At 48.5% G+C, this 27,864-nt stretch overlaps 2 protein-coding genes across 2 annotated transcripts in view; both read right to left on the reverse strand.

Moving 5' to 3' along the window:
- Positions 1-27,864, reverse strand: part of EDD1 (glycine-tRNA ligase) — a 66,909-nt gene that overhangs the window by 24,031 nt on the left and 15,014 nt on the right. Inside the window, exons 10-20 of the mRNA XM_078585680.1 lie at positions 20,650-20,766; positions 20,462-20,563; positions 7,908-8,034; positions 7,205-7,288; positions 7,031-7,117; positions 6,216-6,317; positions 5,788-5,851; positions 4,964-5,019; positions 3,491-3,562; positions 2,982-3,064; positions 2,469-2,517 (exon numbers count right to left, since the gene is read on the reverse strand). Of these exons, the coding sequence (XP_078441806.1) occupies positions 2,469-2,517; positions 2,982-3,064; positions 3,491-3,562; positions 4,964-5,019; positions 5,788-5,851; positions 6,216-6,317; positions 7,031-7,117; positions 7,205-7,288; positions 7,908-8,034; positions 20,462-20,563; positions 20,650-20,766 (943 nt within the window). The remainder of the gene's footprint in view (positions 1-2,468; positions 2,518-2,981; positions 3,065-3,490; positions 3,563-4,963; positions 5,020-5,787; positions 5,852-6,215; positions 6,318-7,030; positions 7,118-7,204; positions 7,289-7,907; positions 8,035-20,461; positions 20,564-20,649; positions 20,767-27,864) is intronic.
- LOC144712397 (uncharacterized) lies at positions 25,576-27,233 on the reverse strand. Its single transcript, XM_078586655.1, has 2 exons — positions 26,188-27,233; positions 25,576-25,840 (listed from the first exon to the last, which is right to left on the reverse strand). The coding sequence occupies exons 1-2, from the start codon at positions 27,197-27,199 to the stop codon at positions 25,818-25,820; spliced, it is 1,035 nt and encodes a 344-aa protein (XP_078442781.1). The 5' UTR covers positions 27,200-27,233; the 3' UTR covers positions 25,576-25,817.

Here is a 27,864-nt window from a genome sequence, read left to right on the forward strand (position 1 = left end):
GCTTCCGCTGTTGACTTGACTACCACCTACTACTTTAACTTTACCAGGTGATTAACTTCCACTAATGAATGTACAGTATCCAGATGTAGACCTTCTATCCACAATGGAGCTGGCACTCCTCAAGTCCTTCCCAACAATAGCCCCTTTCCACTTGTCCCTTTAAATACACCAAGACCCAATGAGCTCCTGGGAGATGAATCTCATGTGGGTCACTCATGAACTGGCTTAGAGAGCTTACCGCTAATGAGATATCTGGATGACTATGACTTAGATAAATCAACCTGCCGATTAGTCTCTGAAATGACATTTTGTCAACCAGAGCACTCTCTTCACCTCTTCCAAGTTTCACATTGATATCCACAGGGGTACTCACAGGCTTACACCCAATCATACCTGTCTCCTTAAGTTCGTCCAAAATATACTTCCGTTGAAAGATGAAGATACCTGATTAGGGTTGAGCAATTTCATTTCCCAAAAAATACTTCAAATGACCCAATGGTTTAATATCAAATTGATGAGATAACTCTTTACTAGGTAGGATTTCTTGCACTCTGTAATCCAAAGTGTTTCTTTCACGCTCTTTGGAATAATGATCTCACGCAGGGTACTTAAATAACTTTTTTACTGAGAGATCAGCCTATCAAATGACACATACAGACTAGAGGGATATTTCACCTCACTTCTGCAGCTTCTTACCCCTTTACCTAGAGCAATAGGCCAATGGAGATCTTCCTCAGTTCGAGCTTCGTATGGACCTTCTACCTCTTCATGCTCAGTCGTCTAACTGTCATGTCTGATAGAGTCTCCAATTCCTATATTAGACTGATTGATATGCTCCGCTGGATCAGTTGATGGATCTCCTACCAGTTGATTCTTTCTAGGAGCTCTGATGTGTTCAACCAATTGTCGGTTTTGAGTTGACCTAGTTGAGCTTCAACTTGGCTGGGATATATCCCTTTGCAATTCACAATCTTCAATGTCCTGTCTTTCTGATGCTTGCACCCAAGTGTATTCACCTTATGCTTGTTCCTCTCCTCTTGCAATAGGCACACCACAAGGCTTCCCTTGGATCGTCTCCTGGAGCTTGAAATCCTCCCAAATTGGATTTATTTGACCAAGCTTCTCCTTGAGAAGATCGAGTCTCACTTCTTTTTGTCCCAAATGCAGCGGAATTGCTTATAGGTGCTTCCGGCGTCATCTTAAGATGACCCTCGTCTTCCATAAGTTTTCCTATGGCTTATTCCAGGGTGGGTCCCTTCTCCCTATGGAGAAGCTGGCTTAAGGCCCATGAGAAATACAATGAGTCTCTGCTCGAGAATATACTCCTTTCCCTGTTGACATGGCCAGAGATAATCCATCTCCCTCCAGATCCCGTTCAACCGGCAAGGATAAGTCTATTATCCTCTCCCTGCCTAGCTTCGGCAACCTTTCTATTGAACTCATATATACACCACAGATGATACTGTTTTGCACTATACTTTTGAATCTCATCCCAGAACTTAACAGTATCTGCATATAAGAAATCCTTCATATCGGGGATCATTGAGGCCATTATCCACTGCCGGATTAGGGCCTCATTTACTTTCCAAGTCTTGTGTCGAGGGTCACCGTTGGGAATATGCCCATCTGTCAAATGATGTGCTAGTCTTTGACCTTCCAAGGCCAACTCTATCATTTTTCACCATTCAAACATGTTCAGGCCGTTAAACTTGACCTGAATATCTGGAAATATCATTTTACTCCAACAATGCTCGCCACTAGATTCACCTGGCATCAAAACTCCAGATGCTTCCTTGTTCTTCACCATTAGTGATTGCAACAAAACTTCTTCCAGTCTTCTAGAAGATCAGGGGAACCAGAAGCAAATACACAAACACCTGACATACACAAAGTCGGAAGTCCCAGAAGATTGTCTTGGAACAAGCTGATAGATGCAAGTACAAAAGCACCTGATGGCCCAAGTTAGATGACCTAGAATACTTTCTTGAAACAAGGTGGCAGGAGAATCACCAAAGTGTCTGGAATAAGTTAGATGACCCAGAACAAGCCAGACAACCCGAAACAAGATGATACCAAAGGCATAGGAGAGCTCAGAAAAGGATCACTCCATTGGGCTCTGATACCATGTTCGATTTCTTAATCTCCTCTCTTCTCAGCCCCCAGCCTCCAGTCATGTAAGGACTGGAAAAAACACTTTCAAAGATAGAAAGCCCAAATCATACTTCTTCTATTTCTCTTAGCCAGTTATAGACTGGCTATTACAAGATGGAGCAGGCCCTATTTAACTCAGGCAGGCCTAGGCCCTTACCAGAGATAAAGAAAGTATTCAAATGTTGTTGGGCCACTTATACATTGTGGCCCGCTTGTAAAAACATCAAAAACAACAGTATGGACAAACAAGCTCCCACAGTTAAACCATCAACAGGAAAATAACATAGAAATGAAGGTGAAAAAGGAGGGAGCTTGACCTCAATTGTCGCTGATTTTGAGTTTCGAAGACCACAAGTCATTTTCCCACTGGAAAATTAAGAAAAACGTCAATTAATATACATTTATTCAGCCTCCATTTATTCTGCCGTTTAGTTAGCTCCCCAGAACAACCCCAGCATTTTCTTGTTTGGACCCCAAGAAAAAGGTTTCCAGCTTGCTGTATCCCACGTCGCAATTTTTACAACAAACACAGTAGCAGGAAAACTGGGTAAAAGTAGGAGTGAACAAAAAAAAGATAGAAGTATAGAGATATTCAAGGTTTGAGAAAGAGACCAAAAAAATGAGCCGAGAAGGAAGATAGAACTTCCTACAACTCAAACCAAAGGATACTGAAGTAGGATAATGACACAGAATTTGACGATATTTTTTGAAACTTTGACCAAAAAATATGACTTAATAAAAGATTCAAGAGGTGTCATTTCTTGAACGGGTAAATTTAGTGTCTTAGGACATTAAGGACCATTAAAGCTATTTAATACGTAAACAGTCACCTTTGGACACCGGCAAACGAAAATGGAATGACTACATTTCCATGGAGAGCAAGAATCCAGCGTATTGGACGGCTAAACATTACCTGAAAGCCAAAATAAAATTTGGAATCTAGGCAGGAAGGATATCATTAAAATATAACGAAGATACATGGGGTCAAGAAAAAATTTTACGGTTAGAGCACATTTGGAAATCCTACAGATTTGAAACTGACATCCAATCAAAGAATCAAAGAATAATTTTACAGTATTTTTTTTAGCGCCTTTTGTGGGATTTCATCCATGTAGTACAGGTTGATGTATCATCGATTGAGAGGGATCGCAGTAATTAAAATGCAGCACAGTGAATCATATCCTTACATCAGAGGACAGCTATTATATCCACATTTCTGCTCTTTGTTTTTTTATGTTCTCTGAGTAAACCCCTGTAACTTATTTGCTCAAATACTAGCACCAAAAAGGTAAAGATTCAAAATGAATTTAGTAAATAATGAGATAATGCATGAATTTACTTGTGAATTCCATCGCATGGACTTTGGAAATGATATTTTTCCAATAATCTCTGGTAAGTCCTCTGCCAAAACCTAGAGAAAAGAATCAATTGTATAAAAATTAGAAAACAAGGACCTAAATTTAAAGACTAAAGTATGAAAACGAGAAGAAGGTTACAGCAGAATTTCACAAAACGGGAAAAATGATTATCAAGAGAATCACATTAATGAATTCTGTAGAAGAGTGGAGTGATAGTAGGAAGACATACATCAGGAGAAAACCCAAGAGGTGGGATATGAAAGAAGAGAGAATGGAGAGACTGAAACGTCTTACTCTGGGGTTGGGAAGCCAAAGCCACGTAGGGCAAAATAGGGAACTGTAATGAATCCCATCAGGGCTTATCAGAAGCAAAGGGGCCAAACGACCCCCCGTATTTTTGGCAAATAAAGGGGCTGACTCTGACCCCGAGGCCCACCAAGCAGTATGACTCACGGGTATACCATGAATCATAAGAAGAGGGGGGAAGGGATCAATTGAGAAGGATTATGCAAAACCCTTGGTAAGAACCTTCTCCACCTTCCCTCGTTCTTCTCCCGACGCTACCCTACCCTAAACCCCTATCCCTCTCTGTTGTGATCACCAGAAAAGTTTTTGATTGCGCTGCTTGGACGTCATGGTGGCTTAAGAGAACTACGGCATCGTTCCTGTTTCCCTCTCCCTCTCTCAATCATTCACCTGTTCTGTGACGTTGCAACTTTTGGAACATTGATCGTGCTGTTCTGAATCCAATTATTTTGCTCAAAGAAAGGGTCCTATCAGAAATAGATAGAGAGTTATCCAATAAAAAATTCATTGCTGATTCAACTGCGTCTGTATAATCAAAGAGTCCTGAGCGTAGCAAATCCTGAAGAAATACTGACAATTCCCACCTCTTTCAGGACAAACCAAAGATGAAAACAACAACGACATGAAGAATTCATCTTGTAAGCATAGATCAAAAAACATTGTTACAAGACAATGATGCACACTGGTGCACAGAAGGTGAAGAAGACTGTTCTTTCAATGCACCTATGCCCACACACGGTGGGACCTCCAGCTACAAAAGGATGGACGTCTCCTTAGAAGAGGCTGCCTGGGATTCTATACAGCGCTGTGCACCCTGGGGGCAGGAGCTTTGGGCAATGTCACAATATAGTGTGGTCGAACCTTCACATTGCTTTGGGCAATATGGCTGCATCAGAATGAGGTTATCCTCAGGGGACAGGAGTCATCCCTGGATGGAGATGTACATGTCATGGGAGTCTTGCCTCTTCATGGTTTAAAGTGACATGACCAGAGGTTGTGGCAGCCCTTTAGATTCTGTGGGTTCTTACTGATCATATATATCTATGACATCAGAGGGTAACCGGTCCATCAGATCTTCCCCTCATCCTTTCAAAAAACTAGTCTAATATTAGAATTCAGATTGAAACAAGAAGAGATAAGCGTCATGCCTCAAGTGAAAATCGTGCAGACTCTTTTACTTGGGCATATATGTACTCCATTTTACCTGAAAAGGGAAAGAATACAAGCTGAGTGTGTGACAAAAAATATACCTAAAGCATATCAAACGGGATAAGGCCATGACCCACGATTTACTACTTTTTCTTAGATCTCCCATTCCTGGATACTAAAAAAAATAACCTAGACTGGAGAAAATTAAGTGATCACCAAAAATCGAGGTCATTATATTTCTACCTTTCCATACATAATAAAGGAATGGAAAAGATTTATCAATTTTTCTTTTGAAGAAAATAAGGAAGACCACCCGGAGGAAAAGATTCATCAATAGCTTCAGGTCCCAACAGCACATGAAAAATGCCAAAACATCTTAAGTGGATTAAATTAGCAACATTTGTGTCATTTTCCGTCTGCAAAGTTTGTGGTTTCTCCTTGGAGAAAAATGTCAAAGTTTGTTTTGGAGACTTCTATAATTCATCTTTTCTCTTTGGTTGACGATTTGTCCCTGGCATTTTGCCATGGATAACTAAATGGATAGCTTTATTTAGTGCACTGCACTTGGTTAATCCGATCATCAGTGATATTTCCTAAATTGTTCTCCAGAATTATTCTTTTCATTCTGTTCTCTGCGGTGGCCTTCTCTCCCTCCATCGTAAAGGCTTCTGGGATTTTACAGAAGATGCAGTTTTCAGTAAAACTAACCACAAAAAGTCATATCTTGATAACACGCCACAAAAATATTAAGGAGACGAGAAAGTGGCTAAAGAAAATAATTATGAAACTCATTTATGGCAGTAAATAAAATTTGAAAATTTACCATCTACTTTCTTATAGAGGGAATCCAGAGGAACATTATATCTCCGACAAAACCCTTCAGCAGCCTGGCCAGAACAAAGAACAACTATTATTGGGAGTTTCGAAGTTGATGGAACCACCAAATGGAAATACAGAAAACCTGATTTGATATCCATTATTTCCTTTCTAATCTGATGCCTAACATTGTGAGCAACAAGAATGAGTCACAGAGGTGACAGTCTCTCAACTTTATAGTTGAAGTAATTGTTTGCAATGTGACTACAAATAAGTTGCAATGCCCTGTGATGGCTTCTTACTCAGTTATATAACCATGATAAATCGAAAGTGAGTTGATATAGGTTTGAGACCACATTGTTTTTTTTTTTTAAATATTTGAGACCATATTATAATCTATAATATTCAGAAAAAGGCATCAACCAATGTAATGACCTTCGTAGGAGCTCCATTCTGATCAAAAGCCTTTGACGCAGGAGGACCACGGACCTCTGTCTGAATTTCTGTCTGCTTAGAATTCAGCTGGTCCACAAAAATCTGAAAAGATAGAGCAGAAATTTTAATGAATCTATCAATAAACACAGACTGTATTCATTAGTTTGAAAGAAGTAAAGACATTACACAAAAGGCTACTGAGCACTTCACGAAAATAAAAGAACTGAGAATAAGATACATGGTTCTCCACTTATCAAAGAAATAAACCATTGGCGAACCAAGTAACGTAACATTGAACACTAAACAATAGATTAGATTATAACTATTAATGTGTGAATCTGTAGATTCTAAATCAAAAAACAGATCAAAATGATGCCAACGCAATCAAACAAAACCAAATCAATTAGTGTTTCTTCATGACCAAAAGATTACGCCACCTAAAAAAAACTTACGGTAGAAAAAATGATTATGCAGAATAATCTGAAAACAGCAAAGACAAACTGATTTCAAAGCAGCTTTACATACTTTCAAAGCAACAAAGGCAAAGCGAAAACATGAATATGGACACAGAAGCATAAATATCTACGGCCTATAATACCGAAGACCTGAGTTGAACACGTGACTAAAACATTGAAGATACCATCTGTGGACTTTTTGCATAATTAATATCAGTAACCCTACCAGAATGTCTAACCCATTTCGACCCACAAAATTCTCTCGATGAAAAAAAATATGCCAATTTATTAGATCCATTAGAACTACACAATTAAGGCACCAAAAAACAATGATTACAAAAGTCCCCAAGAAAGTGTTACCACTAAGCGACGAGGAGTACCACATGCCAAAATCTCTCCATGCTTTATTCTACGTTTTGCCAAGGTCTCTATGATCAAGCTTTTCATCTGTAAAAGATATCGATTTCACTGGTCAGAAAATATCAACCATTTGACTCATTGTAGAAGAGAAGAACTCAAAGAAGGAGAATATACTTGTTGCCCAGCATCTGTAACATCATGAGGTGGCATTTCCTCTGTTCCTATCTCCAAAACAAAAGCCCTAGGATCTTCTGTCACCTGAAATGGTGTAAAACTCAGCAAAAGCATTAGGATGAAAAACCAAGAGGAAACGCAATGAATTGATGGCATTCCAAATGTTTTAGATGAAACAAAGTTTTGTAATCGAGGTAATCCTTTCCCAAAAAAGACAGATAATCCTTCCCAAATAAACAGAAAAATGCATCATTATACCGTGAATCGTTATCAATCAGTTTGGATTTCAGGTTGTTAGAAGTGAAATATTTTTTTAAAAAAACTTCGGCACAACTGCTGGCACCAATTTTAAGGTATCTTCAAGGAAATGTACGTTTGGAAAAGTTAGGATTTCTCTATTCAGCTGAATAGAATTTCAAACTTCATCATTTCTGAAATCCACCATCCGGAATCAAAAGCCAAAATGGCTATTTAACCAACAAAAACTGAGGATCATTATCCCTACAAAGAGCATAACCGAAAGACGTGTAATTGACAGAGAAAAAGAAATAAAATAAACTTAGGTCTCAAGAAATAATACAAATATGCACATACAGGAATAAGAAAATGAGAAACTCAAGGAAACATAGATAAATTGAAAAACTTGAAGGTATAAAAATTGAAAAAAAATTCAAGAATAAGATCCAATCGACAAAAAGTTTACCTTTCTAAGTTCTGAATCAAGAATATTTTTAGGAAACAATATTTCATCTGCACCAGAAACTATGCCCAATGGATGGCCGAGCGACTCCCGTGTTTTGACCCAAAGCTGAGCACATTGACGAGCTAAACTGCTTGATGAAATTATTTACTGCTCAGTAAATATATGCATTATTTTCATCTATAAAAGATCTCATTGCCAAAGATAGATGTGATGTCCACATCAAAAAGAACGGATGTCACGATAACTGAACAAGAATAAAACCGGTACGCTGACTATTATCACACCAATGATCACTGAAAAGAAAACGCGCATAGCTATAGAGGTCTCTATTGACGAATGAATTCATAGAGATACAAGAGAACAAAAGATCCATAGATTGAGAAAATAGAATGATAACAAGGGAACAATTGTGACGACAGTTCCAGATCAGCTTTAGTGGTTCTATTCTCTTCCTCTCTTGTCGACCAAGTAGTTACATCTTCTTGATTTCTTCCCCAGGGCAAGGGATACATGCATTTTAAAGTAAACTCTCCTAATATGGATGACAGAAATAAGCCTACCAGTGTTGGGATTGTATGATAATCTCATTAAATGTCTACCTGAATAAAAATCAAACGAAGGAATGAATGTACCAGCATGTCAGTAATAAAATCAACAATGTATGCCTCAGAGTCAGGATTAGTAATCTGTCAAAGTATATTGGAATGGGATGAAAAATTGACACGGTAGAATGGGCTTCTTTCTCTTTCTTTCTTATATCTCTATGTAATAGCCCATTAACATGGGCTAATATTGGTCTCTCTTTCCTCCCCTCTATAAGCACCATGTAGTAAACCCCAAACAAATTATGAGGGTTGAGCCTCCTTCTATTCTTGTTTTCTTCGTACTCAAATCCTGATTTAGGGACCCGCAAGCCAACTGGGTCAAGTTGAAATCAACGAGGAAGTATACCCTGGTCTGAGGAAATGGAAAATGTCCAGTCTAAAGTCAATAGAGGAACTTGTGAAAGTTCAAAACACCAAGTCAGATAGAAGAATGCAGCCTGTCCAAATGGAATCCTCACCAGGATCAGGAGGATAGGTAACTTGAATGACTCAGATCTGAGTCCCAGATCAAAAAGGTATCTGATACAAGCCAAATCTGTAAATATTGTGAACAAGACAACACTACTTCTTAATCCAGAAATGAAAGAGATTACAGGGTTTTATAGGAAGCCCTAATGGGCTGACTAGAGATAGGGCCCTTAATGGGCTATCAAGAGAGAGAAAAATACAGAAACGATAATAATCATATCAACACTCCCCCTCAAGCTGGAGCGTGGATGTTTTCCACACCCAGCTTGGAACAGAGCTCCTCAAACCTAGGGGCATGAAGCCCTTTGGTGAATATATCTGCAAGTTGTTCAGCGGACGGAACATATGGCGTGCAAAAATCTCCCGATTAAAGCTTCTCTTTGATGAAATGGCGATTGATCTCAATGTGCTTTGTACGATCATGCTGAACGGGGTCATGAGCAATGCTAATCGCCGATTTGTTGTCACAGAACAGCTGGACAGGGGAGATAACTGAACACCGTAGCTCACGAAGAAGCTGGGTAATCCAAAGTGCTTCACACAGACCATGCGCAAGGGCACGGAACTCCGCTTCAGCACTCGATCGGGAGACCACCTTCTGCTTCTTGCTCCTCCAAGTAATCAGATTGCCGCCCAAGAAGGTGCAATACCCAGATGTGGACCGACGATCAACCACAGAACCGGCATAATCGTCGTCGGTGTAGACTTCAAGACGCAGGCCGGTATGGCGACGAAAGAATAGTCCACGGCCAATGGTGCCCTTCAGAAAACGGAGGAGACGATGAGCAGCATAGAGATGGTTCTTGCGAGGAGTCTGCATAAACTGACTCAGAACACCCACTGAATATGCAATGTCCGGACGAGTGTGGGTGAGATAAATCAATTTGCCCACAAGTCTTCTATATGGTCCAGGCTCAGCAAGCTCATCATCCGCATCGGCACCAAGTCGATGATTCGCATCAATCGGTGTCGAAATAGGCTTGGAGTCCTCCTTTCCAAGCTCACAGAGAAGATCCACCGTATATTTTCTCTGACAAATGAAGATCCCGCCTGAAGAATAGGTCACCTCGATGCCAAGAAAATACTTCAACGGGCCAAGGTGGCGAATAGCAAACTCGGACGAGAGATACATAGCCAGCTGAGTAATGGTCTCCGTATCATCACCCGTGATAATAATGTCATCCACGTACACAAGAAGAATAGCGACTCCCCCGACGTGGAATGGCGGTAGAAGAGGGTATGATCTCCATTACACTGGCGGTAGCCCCGGTGCTTCATGGCCATTGTGAAACGGCCAAACCACGCACGAGGAGATTGCTTCAAGCCATATAAAGCTTTCTTCAGGCGACAGACAACTGACTTTGGAGTCGACGGCACTAAGGAAGTATAGCCAGGAGGTAGTGCCATGTAGATCTCCTCAGTCAAATCACCATGCAGAAAAGCATTTTTAACATCATATTGCTGCAAAAGCCAGCTACGATCTGCAGCAAGAGCCAAGAGAATCCGGATAGTATTCATCTTGGCGACAGGAGCAAACGTTTCCTGATAATCAATGCCATGCTTCTGTGTGAACCCTTGCGCCACAACACGTGCTTTGTGTCTCTCAATAGAGCCGTCGGAATTGTGCTTCACAGCATAAACCCAACGACTACCCACCAAATGCTTGCCCGGCGGTAGTGGAACAAGATCCCATGTCTCATTTAGAGCAAGGGCGTGGAGCTCTTCCTCCATAGCCTGACGCCAATGCGGAAATGAGAGGGCAATGTCCACCGTCTTCGGAAGGGAGATGGCATCAAGGGAGGTAAGAAGGGCATGATAGGATGAGGAGAGACGATGAGAGGAGGTAGAGGCTTCTAAGGGATAGAGGGGAGAAGGAAGAGGGGAAAACAACATGGCTAATGAGGAGTTTTCTGGAGGTGTGGAGGAGGAGGGAGGAGGGACGACTGGAGAAGGGGCAACCCGAGGCTTGCGACGAGCAAGGGTGATACCGTAACACTTTTCAGGCGGGCAGCGGCGTACAGGAAGCGGTGGGACCGAAGAAGGTTCGGCAGGAGTGGAGAAATCAGCAGTAGGAGCAAGAGGAATCTCCATAGAAGGTTCGGACACGGGGGCTGGTGGAGAACTGGGGAACACGGTCTCTATAGGAACCACGAGAGGAGACGCAGTTGGAGGAGTAAACGAGGAAGGGCTAGGGACTGGTGACGAGGTAGAGGGTGGAGGAAGAATGAGAAATTCAAGTGGATCGGGTTGAGGTGAAGAAGGTGGTAGAATTGGAGGAGAAGGAGAGTAATATGGAAGAAGTTCATCAAAGGTGGCATCCTTGGTGACGATAAAACGACGAGTGGATGATAACAGATATAACCTTTTTGGGTGGAAGAGTATCCAACGAACACACACTTTAGGGCACGAGGGTCGAGCTTATCACGACCAAGTTGATGGTTAGGCGCATAACAGACACATCAGAAAACACGAGGGGTGAGATTGGTTCGTGTTGTGGAAGGAAAGAGGAAGATAATAACATACACATAACTGAGTACATAGGTGGGTATGTATACCCTAAGAGAGAGAAGGATAGATGGGCTAATGGGCTTATAGAATAGGGCCCATTAGCCCATAGTAGCTAGTCTCTCACTAACACCCCCCCGCAAGCGAAGTATGGATATCTTCCATGCCGAGCTTGGAGACGGCACGTTGAAGAAGTGGGCGGGAGAGGCCCTTAGTGAGGACGTCCGCTGCCTGGTCGGCGGAGGCAACAAAATCAAGGTCAAAGATCCCTTCGTCGACTCGCTCCTTGAAGAAGTAGCGGTTGCGCTCCATGTGCTTGATACGTCCCTGTTGTCCAGGGTTCTTGGCCAACGCGATCGTCGATTTGTTGTCGCAGTAGAAGTGAATCGGGCCGGCATACTCCACGCGGAGATCGGGAAGGATGCCATAGATCCACTGGCCCTCGGAGGCCCCATCGGCGAGTGCGCGGTACTCGGCTTCGGCACTAGAACGGGACACTTTGTCCTGCTTGCTGCTTTTCCAGCTGACAAGACTGCCAAAAACAAATGTGCAGTAGCCCGTGGTAGACCGATGATCCACAACGGAACCGGCGAAGTCAGCATCAGTGTATACTTTGACGGTCCAGTCAGTACTACGAGGGAAGAGCAGGCCCTTGCCGGGGCAGCCCTTCAGGTATGCAAGAACCCGGTGGGCGGCCTGACGGTGAACCTCCCGGGGAGAATGCATAAACTGACTGAGCAAGTTGACGGCGAAGGCGATGTCAGGCCGAGTGTGCGTCAAGTAGAGGAGTTTCCCCACCAGTTGCTGATACCGGTGGGAATTCGTCAGTGGTGAATCCTCCCCTTTGCCCAACTTGACGTTGGGATCAATGGGAGTGCTCACCGGCGCACAATCGGTCATCCCAGTCAGTGTTAGTAAGTCGACGGTGTATTTTTGCTGTGAGACGAAGATCCCACGAGGAGAGTAGGCCACCTCGAGACCAAGGAAGTAGCGAAGAAGGCCGAGGGCCTTGATCTCAAACTCCTTAGCCAAGGTGGCGCTTAGGCGGACAGCTTCAGCAGCATCAGACCCCGTGATGAGGATGTCGTCGACGTACACGGCAAGAATGGAGATCCCGGTCGGGCTGTGACGGAAGAAGAGGGAGGCATCTCCATTACTCTGAGTGTACCCTGCGGTCTTCAGAACGGAGGAGAACCGCCCAAACCACATGCGCGGAGACTGCTTGAGTCCATAGAGAGACTTCCGCGGGCGGCACACGTGACCGGGGGGGCCGAGAGAATAGCCCGGCGGCTGCTGCATGTGCACCTCTTCCGTCAGATCGCCATGCAAGAAGGCATTCTTGACGTCAAACTGGCGGATGGTCTAGTGGAAATGGGCCGCAAGAGCCAAAAGAAGACGGACAGTCTCCATCTTCGCCACTGGTGAGAACGTCTCGAAGTAGTCTACGCCATAGGACTGAGTGAACCCCCGAGCCACAAGCCGAGACTTGAGGCGTTCGAGAGTCCCGTCCGCATGATGCTTCTTGGCGTGGATCCACTTGCAGTCCACAGCCCTCTTGCCAGGGGGAAGTGGAACGACGTCCCACGTGTGGTTCTTGAGGAGAGACTGCATCTCCTCATCCATCGCCGCTTTCCAAGAAGGAGAGGCGAGCATCGGCTAGCGATGAGAACGGGATCGGACTCGATGCGGGAAAGAAATAGCCGGTAGGGAGGACTCAACCGGTCAAAGGAGATTAAATGAGAGAGAGGGTATAGGGAGGACTTAGTGCACTGACGGACCCCTGTCCGTAGAGCAATAGGCCATCCCAACTGATCGTCACCATCGACAGAAGGAGGAGCGGAAGCAAGGGAACTCCCGGGAGGAGCAGGAGACGACAAACCGGATGAGGAGTGTATGTCGGCGGTAGGAGGGGAAGATGAGTTGGATGGAGACGAGGGCTGGTCACGAACAGGTGACAAGGGCGACTCACCGGGAGGGGACGAGGATGGTGAACCGGAGACTAATGGGAGAGGAGGAGTTGCCAAGGGGGGAGGGGCAGGAAACGAAGACGAAGTGGAGGACACGTCCAAGGACCCCGCTGGGGGAACTGAGGAAGAGGAGGCAAGGGGAGAGAGATCATGGAGGGAGGAGGGTGGTGTGGTGGTGGTAGACTCCACGATCAGACGGGGCCCCAAGGGGGGGGCCGAAGGGGCCTCATCCAGCGGAAGGCGTGATGAGGTAGAACAGTCCCCAAAGTAGGGTTCATGCTCGGCAAAGGTGACGTTTGCCGAGATGAAGAAACGCCGAGAGGGCGGATGGTAACATCGATACCCTTTTTGGAGGGAAGAGTAACCCACGAACACGCACCTGAGGGCGCGAGCATCAAGCTTTGTGCGCGTCGGAGAAGAGACATGGACGTAGGCCGTGCAGCCGAAGATACGAGGCAAGAGCCCCGTCCTCAGGGAAGCGTCCGGGAAGGCCGTAGTCATCCGGTCCAAGGGGCTGGAGAACTCCAGGAGCAGGGTGGGGATACGGTTAACGAGATGAGTACTCGTCAAAACCGCATCGCCCCAAAAACGCCTAGGCGCCTTCGAGTCCAACAGCAACGTGCGCGCTGTCGAGGTAACATAGCCGATCCGCCGCTCAGCCATGCCATTCTGCTCGGGGGTGGCCACACAGGAGGACTCGTGGAGAATGCCCCGATCGGCAAAGAAAGAGTCGAGGTCAGCGTTGAAGAAGTCCCGAGCATTGTCGGACCTAAAACGCTGGATGCCGAGACCAAACTGCGTCTGGAGCATGGTGCAAAAATGTCGAACATTCTGCGCAACCTCCGACTTCGATGTCAGAAGGTAAACCCACGTATAGCGGGTAGCTTCGTCCACAAAGAGTAGGAAGTAGCGATGCCCCTTCAGACTGGGCTGTGGGGCCGGCCCCCATACATCACTGTGGACGCGGAACAGCGGGGTCGTAGTGTGAGACGGAGAGGAAGCAAAAGAGGATCTACGATGCTTGGCCAACTGACAAGCTTCACAAATCACAGTCTTGAGGTCCACGCCCAAACATAACGACGGAAACAAATGCTGTAAAGTAGAGAAAGGTGGGTGTCCAAGACGTTGATGCTCCATCAGAAGACGACCCCGACACTGCTCAGCCGCCGAGAGTAGAGTCCGGTGCACCATGAAGCACTGGGAGCGGCCTCCGTCATCCAGCAGCAGCAGTCCATTCTCCCGCCTAATCGGTGTAGTCCGGCCCACCTTGTCAGACAGAAACATACCGTCAGGCCTGAGGTGGAATGAACAAGAGACGGCATCAACTAAACGTTGTGGAGACATAAGAACTGCCCGCAGGTCGGGAACATGCAGGACGTTGTGGACCACACCAAGACCGTCCACATAGACTGCCCCGATGCCAGCCACACGAAGACGTCCACCCTCTGTCGTGAGAACAGTACGGCCACCCTGATGCCGCTCGTAGGACACAAACCGGGCATTACTCGGTGTCATATGTTCGGTGGCCCCCGAGTCAAGGACACAAGTAGTATCGAAGACGACAGGAGAGTGGCTAGTCTCTTTCTGCAACACAGTAGCTAGTCTCTCACTAACAGTTCGGAGAGAGAGGTTTGGAAAAGAATGCTGAAGACGATCAATTGGAGTGGAATAGTCAAGCACTCGAGATGGGAGGCGATTGAGGAGATGGATTGCAGTGGAGACGGCTTCACCCCAGAAATATTTAGGCACATGCATGTGGAAGAGAAGGCTCCGGGTCATGTCAAAGATGTGACGGAATTTTCTTTCTGCAACACCATTTTGTTGGGGGGTATATGGGCAGGAGGTTTCATAGATAACGCCTTTTTCTTGGAAGAAGGTGCTCAACGTGGAGTTGACGTAGTCTTTAGCATTGTCGGAGCGGAAGCGACTAATGGATGTAGAAAATTGGGTTTGAATAAGAGAATAGAATTGGGGAATAACACGAGATATCTCCGATTTATTCTTTAAGAAATACGCCCAAGTGAATCGAGTAGCGTCATCAATGAAAATGCATAACCACCGAGTGCGGAAGTGCTATGAACTGGGGATGGTCCCACACGTCGGTGTGAATAAGAGAGAAAGTCGATGAATGAGAGGGCGAGAGAGAGGATCGTGAAATGCGATGATGTTTTGCCATTCGACAAGCGTCACAAACAAACCGGTCCACAGAATGACCTTGAAAGAGTTTGGGAAATAGACGATAAAGAGTGACGAAGGAAGGATGGCCGAGGCGTCGATGGAGAAGCCTGGCACGCTCGTGAGAGGCCGAAGGGAAAGCGGCAGCAGCAACAGCAAGAGAGGTCGAAGGAGGCCGAAGAAGATAGAGCCCCTCATGCTCCTCAGCAATGGAAATCGGCTTCCCCGACACCTTATCACGATAAAAACATGAAGTAGAAGAGAATGTAAGATCTTGGTTCAAATCGCGAACAAGGCGAGATAAGGAGAAAGATGATGGGTAAGACGGGGAACATGAAGGACTTTAGGTAGAGTTATTGAAGAGGAGAGAACCACACGACCAATTCCTGCCACGGTGAGAAGATCTCCGGAAGCAGTCTTGACTTTGGAAGATCCAGAGATGGGTTCATAAGTCACAAAGGCTCGGGGATTAGGTGTCATGTGAACGGTAGCACCGAAATCAAGAAGCCAAGCGGAAGATGAAGAAGGGTTTCCGGAAGGGAATGGAGATGTAAGAAGAACGGTGGACATACCTGCGTGGGCCAAGGAGCATGAGCCCACGACTGGAGGATCAAGCAATCGGCGTAGACGTTCCATTTCCTCCGGAGTAAAACTGGCGGGCGAGGCACTTGTTGGGAGAAGACCATACGGCAGCGGTACTTGACCCGGAGTAGGCACATGACTCACAGACGGTGCGACAGTAGCAAGATTGCTCTGTTGCATGCGTTTCCGTTGAAGCTTGTAGCACGTCTCTTTGGAGTGACCTCGCTTCTTGCAGTAGTTGCAAAAGAGCGAAGGATCACCCTTAGGAGACTCCTCGGTCCGAGCAGTCGGACTACGCGGCAAAGTGCCGGGTGGTGTAGTCGTCGATGGGCGCGCAGACGAAGAGGACTGTGCTACAAGTGCCGAAGCCGAGTTATGGGTCTGCTGAAAGCGAGATTCTTCAACCCTCACACAGCGGAGTGCATCCTTGAAGGTAAGACCAGTCTCCCGATGTATAAGCTGAGCCCGTACCGCTTCATATTCCGGGTTCAGTCCCATAAGAAACTGGAAAACCCGAAGTTGAAGAGTATATTTGCGGTCCACCGAATGAGGGTTTGGCGGCATGTAGTGGTCAATCTCATTCCACAACGAAATGAGCTCCGTACTGTACTCCATGATAGACCGGTCCACTTGACGCAGGTTGGCGGCCCGATGCACCAATTCATACAGAGTCGCAATGTTGTGCTTCTTGGAGTGGCTCTCGAGTGCCGCTTCCCAGACCGCCCGAGCCGACTCTAGAGACAGGAATTCACCCTTAACATTGGGTGAAATACTGTCCAAGAGCCAGCGATGAACCACCCCCTCAATGTCCAGCCAGTCATAATACTTGAGATCGGTCCGGGGAGGTCCGTCTTCTAGAAGATGGCGCATGAGACGCCCCTTTAAAGTGATCTGGACGTACTGGCGCCATTGCAGAAGATTAAATCCAGTAAACATGCCATCCGGAGGCATCCTAGGCAGAGAGAATGGTCCAGGGGAGGACGACCAATTCCCGGACTCAAGAGGCACCGCAGATGCATGTGGCGTCGATACCGGCGTCGAGTCTGGCGTAACAGTAGAGGTCTGGGCTTCTGGCGAATCAGCAGCAACCGGATTTGTCATTGTAGGATCCGGAGACTCAATCAGAGTAGACCACGGTCAGAAGGTGCTGCACCGAGCAGTGGGATCGGCAAGAGCTGATGGCTCGACTGAGGCAGATACACGGCGCGGTGGATGACGCGGCCGAAGCAAGCAGATACATGGCGCGGCTGACTGCTGCGCGCGGCACACGGCTGCGCGTGGCTGGCTGCTGCGCGCGCCGGGCGGCTGCGCACGGCTGGCGGCTGCGTGCGGCTGGTTGCTGCGCGCGCTGGGAGGCTGCGCGCGGCGGGCGGCTGCTCGCGGCAAGCAACGGAAGATGGCGCGCGGCGAACTGCTGCACGCGACCCCAGATGCAGGATATGGCGGACGGCGATGGACCGGAGCGCGAGATCAGGGGGACGTGAGAATCGCCAGAGATCGGAGCGCAAGGTCAAGCCCAGGAAACCCAGATTAGGGTTAGGGTTATGGCTCTGATACCATGTGAACAAGAAAACACTACTTCTTAATCCAGAAATGAAAGAGATTACAGGGTTTTATAGGAAGCCCTAATGGGCTGACTAGAGATAGGGCCCTTAATGGGCTATTAAGAGAGAGAAAAATACAGAAGCAATAATAATCATATCAACAAATATAAATGTAAACGTGCATGTGGGAAGGCTCGTGTTGATCCTTACTAAAACTGGAGATGCTTGATATGTTAAATAAGAGGGAGCACCCTCAAGAATGGAGCCTTTTTGGTGAGAGTATGTGTTTTGTCAGTCAAGAGTCGAGAAGATCCTCCAAGACTGAGGGAAGAGCCGATCTGGCTATTCTCTCTTTGAGCTGCCAGCTGATCCAGCAACGACCGCGACTATCTACTTTCAATTATCCAACCTTTTCCTTCTTTTGTTCCCGTCATGCTTCCTTCTAGGGTTGCCAAACTAGTTATTTGTTTTTGGAAGGACTTGTTTATCATTTTCAAGTGTTATTCTTGCAAGCATCCCGATTCTATTGATACAATCAGAGATTACAGGAGGAGGATGTTGTATCAGTATCAAGAAGAAAGATCACTAACAGAACACGAAGTCAATTCAAATATCCAAAAAAAATCAATTTCTCTGCACCGCTCAAACTTAAAATTGAGGGCACATGTCTTGTCATTAGAATACCTCCCATTAACACATTCTTTCCAGATATGGCATGCAGGCCTCCTCATAAATGGTCAAGATTCATTAAGAATTACGTTCATTATTTATATTAAGGTTTACAATTATCAAGAAAAAGGGGTAACTGTAGGATGCCCGAATTTACTGAATTTCAGTGACAAAAATCTTGAACCCTTTCATTCGTATACTGATATATGTAAACATACTATTATACCTTCCAATTCAACTTTACTAGTCGGGGGAGTAAGAGCATGAATGAAGACATCCATTACAACATAAATTTTATAAATCATTAATTTTCTTATTTAGTCTACTTTGTCTCTTACATTATGTAAGTGTGCCGTGGCCCATATTTGCTCTCCCTCACCTCTCTCCCTGCCAACACATCTTGAGACCTCAGGCTTATTTTGCCAATAAATAAAAGTTTCATAATATCAAAGGACTCGCATACTGTTTGGATCCAGTCCAAGCTCTGTGATGTCTGAACACCTTGACAGTCTCACGAGCTATCTTCTTGCTGGACCAGCTTGGTTCACCATCAGCATGCAGTATCATGTTGGTGTGTGTATCTACGGCCACTGCATCTGACATCACTTTCTGACCATGTGCAGTCTGTAGTCTGTCTCCAGTGAACTGAAATGTTTCCTGCTTTAAACTGACTCACAGCAGGACACAGTGTCCCAGGAGAACAGTGGAACAGAACAGGATGGAAGCTTATGGATGAGGCGGCGAGCAAAGAGGATATTTTGTGCAATGTGCAAACAAATCAGAAGGGAAAGCCCCCGATGTGCATGGTGAGGATGGAGGAGACAGTCATGATGTAGATGCTGATGATGGAAGGGGAGCCGGGTTGAAGAGGGTCACTGCTCCACTACCCGGGTACAATTAGTGGCAGCAGGAGCGGGATATACGAGCGAACAATGACAAGGATGGGTTGTGCCAGTTCACCAATGAAGTTCATCTCCTTGACTGTATGAAGGCTCCATGATGAGTGGAGAAATGACATATTGAGGGAAATATTTGCAAGAATGTGGAGCCAGTAAAGTGTGCTTATAAGTGTCGAGAAGTGAGAGGCGTGGGATTAGAGGATTGTGGAATGTGATTTCCTTGAAGAGTGCTTGGCCTTGACAGCTGTAAGGGGATCCGACAGTTTGATGGTGGCCAGAACACATCGATGTTTTCCAAGACTCGTGGAAAGGGCACTTCTTTATGGTGTCAGAACAGAAGAGGAGGAATGATGGCTTTGAGTTTGTTGACATCTTGGCATATGGCCGGAAGAACCGGAGTTTAGGGCATCCCTTTAGGGGGAGCTGACTGGGTGGCATCAAAATTCTAAGTTTTGCTATTGTTGTTTTGTCGTGCTTTCAACGTGGCTTTGGAGACGGAGGACATACCTCATGAAGTGGGTGGCCAAGACCCAAGATCTGAGGCCTTCTGGGCATTCATCACAGAGGTGACTCTATAAGAAATGAGAAACTGCCCATAGAAGTGGAGAAGCACAGCAGGTCCAACACCATTTTCTTGGTTGGATCCTGATACAATCCTCATCCTATCTAGGGGTAGTCTCATCATGTTAGCCCACAAGGGCAATTCACTTATTTGGTTATTGTGTATTTCCTTAAAATAATGATGCCCTCCCTTTAGGAGGACAGCCCATAAGAATTAAGGTAACTTGTCTCCCCTCTCCATGTCTAGGTCCCCTCTCTCCCTCTACGATCCCCCTCCCTCGTGATCGTCTCTTCCATCGCCACATCTTCAGGCGGCTCGTCCCTGGCTGATCCCTACATCAGTTTGATCTCTCCTCGGATCATTCCCATTTATCCTCTCTACCCGGAGAACCTCTCTTCCTTCTCATCTACTCATTTCCCCGAGACGAACATAGATCCAGCATCGTTTCAAATTCCTTTCAAAAAAAGTAACACCTATGACTTATTCTAATAAATGTCGAAATATGAATCTAATTGAAGCTAAGGCCATTTTGGAATTATTCTATAGAACAAATTAAACATATTCGTACAGTAAAACACCTGCGCATGCGAGAGAAATATCTTGCCCGTTCTGTAACACCAACAAAGCCTCTTGAATCGAGGATATTGAATGCATGTGAGGTTTTAAGGACCTGGTCATACCTGCAAAGTCATAAATGTCAGAATCTGCAAGACTGTGTGTGTTTATCTGAAGAGCTGGCACAAACAAAATTTAACTGCACACTTACGCAGGAATAGCAAGACCAAGCTCAAGAAGCGAATGTGCTTCTCTCTCAAAACTGTCAAATAACTTATGTATATGATCAACGCTAGCATGTTCTAAGTAGTATGCACTCATTTCCTTCCTGCAGTAAGCATAAACAATTAGGTCTTAGCAGCCAAACAACAATTAAAAAGGTAGGAACAGGAAACAAAAGAGTTAATAAACACTTGTCAATACAAAATTTACCTGGGAGTTTTTGAAGTGTATTTTATGGGAGAACTATGTAATGTAACTAAAATGAGCCCAATGCAATTTTTTTTTGAAAGATGAATAAAAGGGTGATCACCCAACGAAACAATGAACAACTGAAAAACACGTGTAGACCCCTAAAGTTATACCCATACATGGTCATCCCCTCCCCTCTCTATATATATGCAGCTAGAAGGAACCATGTCACCATGAGGCCCTCAGCCTAGTGGGCAAGCTCGTCCATAGAAGCCTTCATCCCCCTGAACAACACCTCATTCCAATGGACCCATAATTTTTAAAAAAATATTAAAGGGGTGAACACACGATGAATCAGTGAACCCCCCATCAGGACCTTACAGTCCCTTCACCATCACTCCAATCATATTCAAACCCTCCCCCCTCTACCTGTCACATGCTCGAGCATGTTGCCTTTAAACCCTCCGATTCGTGTATGGCTCCATCTGTAGAAGCTTTTCTTCCCCTGAACAGCACCGTATTTCGATACAACCAGATGGCCCACAACATTGCCAATGGTCGGCCACCTTCATTTCCTCTGCCTCTGCAATTCTGGACTGAGTCACAGAAAGTCTCTTCAGATGTCACCTTCACCCTTCATAATATCTGGCTGGCCCAAATCATGCAAGCAAATGGGCATTGAAAGAAGAGATGATTGCAGTCTTCTTCCCCATTAGAGCATAGAAGGCATTGTGATGATATGTCTGTATGATATGATTCGTCAGTGGGTTTATGCCCAGAAGGCCCAACAGCAGCCCAATACAAATTCACAGGCCCTGCCCACTTAAGCCAGGCTCTGCTGGAAGGAACCTAGGAAGTCTGTTGCATTTGTGAGTCTCGCTAACCCCTTTCCTTCTACCCTGCTTGGTCGTGATTCTTCTCTCTATGCTCGCAGGCCCGACGTCAGCCGCCTGCCGTGCCACGACTGTCTCCGGCGATACTTCATCATCTCCCTTACCTTTCCCATCTCTTCTCTCTTCTACCCCCGGATTTTCCTTCTCCTCTCTCTCCCTCTCCTTCTCCTCTCTCTCCCTCTCCTCGTCCACAGAGAACGATTTGTGGAAGACTGAATTATCATTTCAGTTGAACTATTGAGTTACAACAATCTGATCACAGCCTTGCCAGATCTGATCATGGTCTCGATAGAGCAGGATCATATCACTGTATATAGCCTTTTTCAAAAGACTCTTGTCATTAGTCTTCTTCGTGCTAGAAGCCAACAAAAGATCCTCACCTTCAGCAGGACTCTCTGTCACCATATGAATCTGCATGCTCGGATCAGGGATAATGTCCATGGACCCATAACGCCCATAGCACTGCCATGGCTTGGCCTCCCTCCTCCCTCCTCTTAGAGCCGACCCTGCAGCTGGAATTCCAGAAAGCCTCCTTCGATGTCGCATCCATTGATGGTAGCGCATGGGTGACCCAGATTGTGCAGATGAAGGGACACTCAAAAAGTAGTTGATTGCAGTCCTCATCTCCTCTTGTACATAACACACAAGACGCAAATGTATCTGGGTACATCCTCTGGCAAAAGATGCAAGTCACCATTTCTTTTGCAAAAAGCGCTACCCAAAAATCTTAAACTTCACCGGAAATTGGGTCCAATGCAATGTCATAGGAACATCAGTAGAATGATAATAATGATACAGTTGGTATTTGACAAACCCTAGAGAGTTTGGAGGAGAAGAAGGGTCGATGGAGGTTGAGAAATGAGAGGATAGATTGACATAAGGAAGTAAGTGGCTTACATTAGGGTATTTATACCCTATGAGAGAGAGGAAATAAGAGCTCCTAAAGGGCTTATAGAATAGGGCCCAAGAGGAGGATAAGCACTTAACTAACACCCCCCCGCAAGCGAAGTATGGATGTCGTCCATATTGAGCTTGGATACAGCACGTTGAAGCAGCGGCCGGGACAGTCCCTTGGTGAGGACATCCGCTGCCTGGTCAGCAGAGGAGACGTATTCGAGGTCGAAGAGCCCCTCGTCCATACGTTCCTTGAAGAAATAGCGGTTGCGCTCCATGTGCTTGATGCGCCCTTGCTGTCCGGGGTTCTTGGCTAAGGCGATAGTGGATTTGTTGTCACAGAAGAAGTGGATTGGTCCCACATACTTCACGTGAAGATCGGCGAGGATGTTGTGGATCCACTGTCCCTCGGCTGCCCCATCAGCAAGAGCACGAAATTCGGCCTCGGCACTGGAGCGGGACACCTTGTCCTGCTTGCTACTTTTCCAGCTGACGAGGCTGCCAAGAACGAACGTGCAGTACCCCGTGGTAGACCGACAATCCACAACGGAGCCAGCAAAATCGGCATCGGTGTACACCTTCACCGTCTTGTCCGAGCTATGAGGGAAGAGGAGTCCCTTGCCCGGGCAGCCCTTGAGATACGAAAGTACCCGGTGGGCGGCTTGACTGTGGATCTCCCTCGGTGAGTGCATGAACTGACTGAGCAGGTTGACCGCAAATGCAATGTCGGGCCGAGTGTGAGTCAGGTAGAGGAGTTTGCCCACCAACTGCTGATAGCGGTGAGCATTCGTCAAAGGAGAGTCCTCGCCCTTGCCCAACTTGACGTTGGGGTCGATAGGAGTGCTCACGGCGCACACCCGGTCATCCCTGTCAAAGTCAGCAAGTCGACGTGCTTCTGCTGTGAAACAAAGAGGCCCCGTGAGAGTACGCCACCTCAAGGCCGAGGAAATATCGGAGAAGGCCAAGGGCCTTGATCTCAAATTCCTTGGCCAGGGCGGTGCTAAGACGAACAGCTTCAGCAGCATCTGATCCCGTGATGAGGATGTCGTCGACATACACAGCAAGGATTGAGATCCCGGTCGGACGGTGGCGGAAGAACAAAGTGGCATCTCCGTTGCTCTGAGTGTACCCTTCGGCTTTCAGAACAGCGGAGAACCGGCCGAACCACATGCGCGGAGACTGCTTTAGTCCATAAAGGGACTTCCGCAGTCGGCAGACATGGCCAGGGGGGCCGAGAGAGTAACCCGGGGGCTGCTGCATGTACACCTCCTCCGTCAAGTCGCCATGCAAGAAGGCGTTCTTGACGTCGAACTGTCGGATAGCCCACCGGAAGTGAGCCGCGAGGGCCAGGAGGAGGCGAACGGTCTCCATCTTCGCCACAGGGGAGAACGTCTCGAAGTAGTCCACTCCGTAAGATTGGGTGAACCCGCGAGCCACAAGTCGAGACTTGTAGCGCTCAAGGGTGCCATCCGCATGATGCTTCTTGGTGTGGACCCACTTGCAATCCACCGCCCGCTTGCCAAGAGGAGGGCGATGTTCCAAGTGCGGTTTCGAGTAGGGACTGCATCTCCTCGTCCATCGCCGCTTTCCAATGAGGAGAAGCGATAGCATCGGCTAAGCGGCGAGGATGGGATCCGACTCGATGCGAGCAAGAAACAGCCGGTAGGGAGTACTCAGCGGTCGAAGGAAAGAAAATGCGAAAGAGGATAACGGGGCGTCTGAGTGCACTGACGAACCCCTTTCCGGAGGGCAATGGGCCATCCCAACTGGTCGTCATCGTCGAGAGAGGTTGAGGATGGCTCGGCCAATGGAAGATGAGCGGAAGCAGTGGGGGAGGGGGAGTCCTCGGGAGGAGGACGAGAAACCTCCACGGGAGAATCAGATAACGGAGCCGGGGAAGAAGAGGCGCGTCATGGGAGGGAAGGAAAGGGTCATCAAGGGGAGGAGGCGCAACGGGAAGCGAGGAGGATGACTCGAGAGGGGACTGATCGGAGGAAGGAGGAAGAGGAGGAGCATGCCGGATGGCGGGAAGCAAAGATGGGGAGGACAGCACGTCCAAAGGCCCCTCGGGGGTCACCGACAGAGAAGAATCAAAGGGAGAGGGATCATGGAATGAGGAAGAAGATGCGGGAGCGGTGGGCTCCAAGAAAGGGACGGGCCCCAAGTGGGGAGCCGAGGGGGCCGCATCCAACGGGAGGCGGGATGAGGAAGAGTGGTCCCCAAAATAGGGTTCATGCTCGGCAAAGGTGACATTTGCCGAGATGAAGTATCGCCGAGACGGCGGATGGTAGCACCGATACCCCTTCTGCAGAGAGGAGTACCCAACGCGCGAACAGCACGGCGTCAAGCTTTGTCCGCCCGGAGGCGTGTCGTGGACATATGCCGTGCAGCCGAATATCCGTGGCAAGAGACCCGTCCGCGAGCGCGTGTCGGGAAGGCCGCTCATCCGGTCAGGGGTAGAACGCCAACAGCTGGGTGGGAATGCGATTGGCGAGATGGGTGCTCGTCAGGGCGGCATCACCCCAATACGCCACGGGGCCTTGGCGTCGATAAGGAGCGTCCGGGCGTCGGTGACATAGCCGATCGACGGCGTTCGGCTAGTCCTTTCTGCTCCGGGGTGGCAGGGCATGAAGATTCGTGGAGGATCCCCCGGTCGGCGAAGAAGGCGTCGAGGTCGTTGTTGAAGAAGTCGCGGGCATCATCCGAGCGAAACCGCTGGATACCCCGACCAAACTACGTCGCCACCATCGCACAAAAATGACGGACATTCTGCGCAACTTCCGACTTCGCGGTGAGGAGGTAGACCCACGTATAGCGAGTTGCCTCGTCCACAAGTAGAAGGAAGTACCGATGACCTTTCAAGCTAGGTTTCGGGGCAGGTCCCCACACGTCGCTATGCACCCGGAACAGCGGGACAGATGTGTGAGCCGAGGACGGAGTGAAGGAAGAACGGCGATGCTTCGCCAACTGACAAGCGTCACACACCAAGGTCTTAAGGTCCAAGCCAGAACATAATTCAGGGGAAAGACGGTGAAGAGTCGCAAAAGGCGGGTGGCCCAGCCGCTGGTGCGTCATCAGGAGTCGGCCCCACCGCTGCTCGGCCCCCGTCCGAAGTGTCCGGTGCACCGCGAAGCACTGCGACCGTCCCCCATCATCCAGCAACAGCAGCCCGTTCTCCCGCCTAATCCGTGTAGTCCGGCCGACCTTGTCAGACAGAAACATGCCGTCAGGTTGGAGATGAAATGAGCACTGGACGGCATCAACAAGGCGTTGTGGTGACAGAAGTACAGCCCGCAGGTCGGGAACGTGGAGGACGTTGCGGACCACACCAAGGCCGTCCACATAGACTGCCCCGATTCCAGCCACGCGTAGTCGTCCACCCCCGGCCGTGAGAACAGATCGTGCACCACTATGCGGACGTGAGAGCGAACCGAGTGTTGAGGGGTCATGTGCTCAGTGGCCCCGAGTCAAGCACCCAAGTCGTGTCCGTCGACCCGGCGAGTGAGATGCCGTATGGCGCAATACCAAGTGTCGGCAGGGGAGAGACGCACCAAATGTGCCGAAGTAGGCGGTCGAAGAAGGCTGCATGGCTGCCACCTGATCACGGAGCCGGGCAAGCTCGGCTTGGATGCTGTCCAGAGCCGTGGTAGACGTGCTCGGGGCCGGGGAAGATTCAGATTGGGCCAACATGGCCTTGCTGTCCGCCTCTTTCTTCTTTCGCCAGTCGTTGAGACGTTTAGTGCACTTGTTTTTCCAGTGGCCCGGCTTCCCGCAATAGGTGCAGACGGGTGTTTTTGCAGGGCGGGCAGTGGCTGCCGGAGTCGGTAAGAGGGCCGAGGACTGCCCAGCAGCGGCAGCAGGTGCTGCCAGAAGCGCAGAGGACTCAGCCGGGTCGGAGGTGGGAGTCCCATGGAGAAGGAGATGACCCTCTTCCTCCTGGAGCTCCTGAACCAACGTCTCGAGATCCGGAGGGCCATCTTTGTTGTGCAGGGCCCGACGACGAATGGCCTCATATTCCCGGTTTAGGCCGTTGAGAAACCCCATGATGCGCAGGATAAGCATGTTCTGATAGGTCTTGCACTTGGGGTCGTCCGTTGGCAGGTAGTGGTCCACTTCATCCCACGCCTTCTTGTGTGCGAGAGCATAATCGGAGATCGACAGAGAGCCCTGTTTCAGGTTGGAAGCTTGAGCAGCGAGGGCGTAGATGCGCCACCAATCATTCTCCCGCCCGCAAAATTTCGTGGCTTGGTCCCAAAACCCTTTGACCGTTTTCTGATGGGGAAAGCGGTCGCGGAAATCGGGGGCCAATGTGAACGTGGACAGCCACCCAAGGATGAACTGCTCCTCGGCGTCCCAAGCCGCATAGTGATGGTGATCGGCGGTCAAGGGATGCTCGGTGCAGTGCTTGTACAGTTGACGGGATTTGAGGGTGGTCTCGATGAAGCGAGACCACTGCAGAAGATTCGGGCCGCGGAGAAGAGTTGATTCCGGGACCAGAGGCAACGGATGAGTGATCTTGTAGGAGAGCGGCTTCTCCGCAAAGTCGGTCTCTGTGTAAGGCATGGTCTCTATGTCGGTCTCTGTGCGGCTGACTGTGCGGCTGACTGCGCGGCTGGCTGCGCGACTGGCTGTGCGGCTGGCTGCGCGGCTGGCTGTGCGGCTGGCTGCGCGGCTGGCTGTGCGGCTGGCTGTGCGGCTGGCTGTGCGGCTGGCTACACGGCTGGCTGTGCGGCTGGCTGCGCGGCTGGCTGTGCGGCGGCTGGCTGCTGCGCGGCTGGCTGGTCGCGCGGCGGCTGGCTGCGGCGGCTGGCTGCTGCGCGGCTGTGCTGGCTGCGGAGCGGGCTGCGCGGCGGCTTGCTGCTGCGCGGCTTGCGGCTGTGCGGCTGGCGGGTCGCGCGGCGGCTGGCTGCTGCGCTGCTGGCTGGTCGCGCGGCAGCTGGCTGTGCGCGGCGGCTGGTCGCGCGGCTGGCTGCTGCGCTGCTGGCTGGTCGCGCGGCAGCTGGCTGTGCGCGGCGGCTGGTCGCGCGGCTGGCTGGTCGCGCGGCTGGCTGCTGCGGGGCGGGGTGGTCGCGCGGCGGCTGGCTGTGCGCGGAGGCTGGTCGCGCTGCGGGCTTCTGCGCTGCTGTCTGGTCGCGCGGCTGGCTGGTCGCGGCTTGCTGCTGCGCGGCTGTGCTGGCTGCTGCGCGGGCGGCGCGGCGGCTTGCTGCTGTGCGACGGGCTGGTCGCGC

The sequence above is a fragment of the Wolffia australiana genome, chromosome 14 (assembly GCF_029677425.1).
Source record: "Wolffia australiana isolate 7733 chromosome 14, ASM2967742v1".
In the NCBI taxonomy this organism is placed as follows: domain Eukaryota; kingdom Viridiplantae; phylum Streptophyta; class Magnoliopsida; order Alismatales; family Araceae; genus Wolffia; species Wolffia australiana.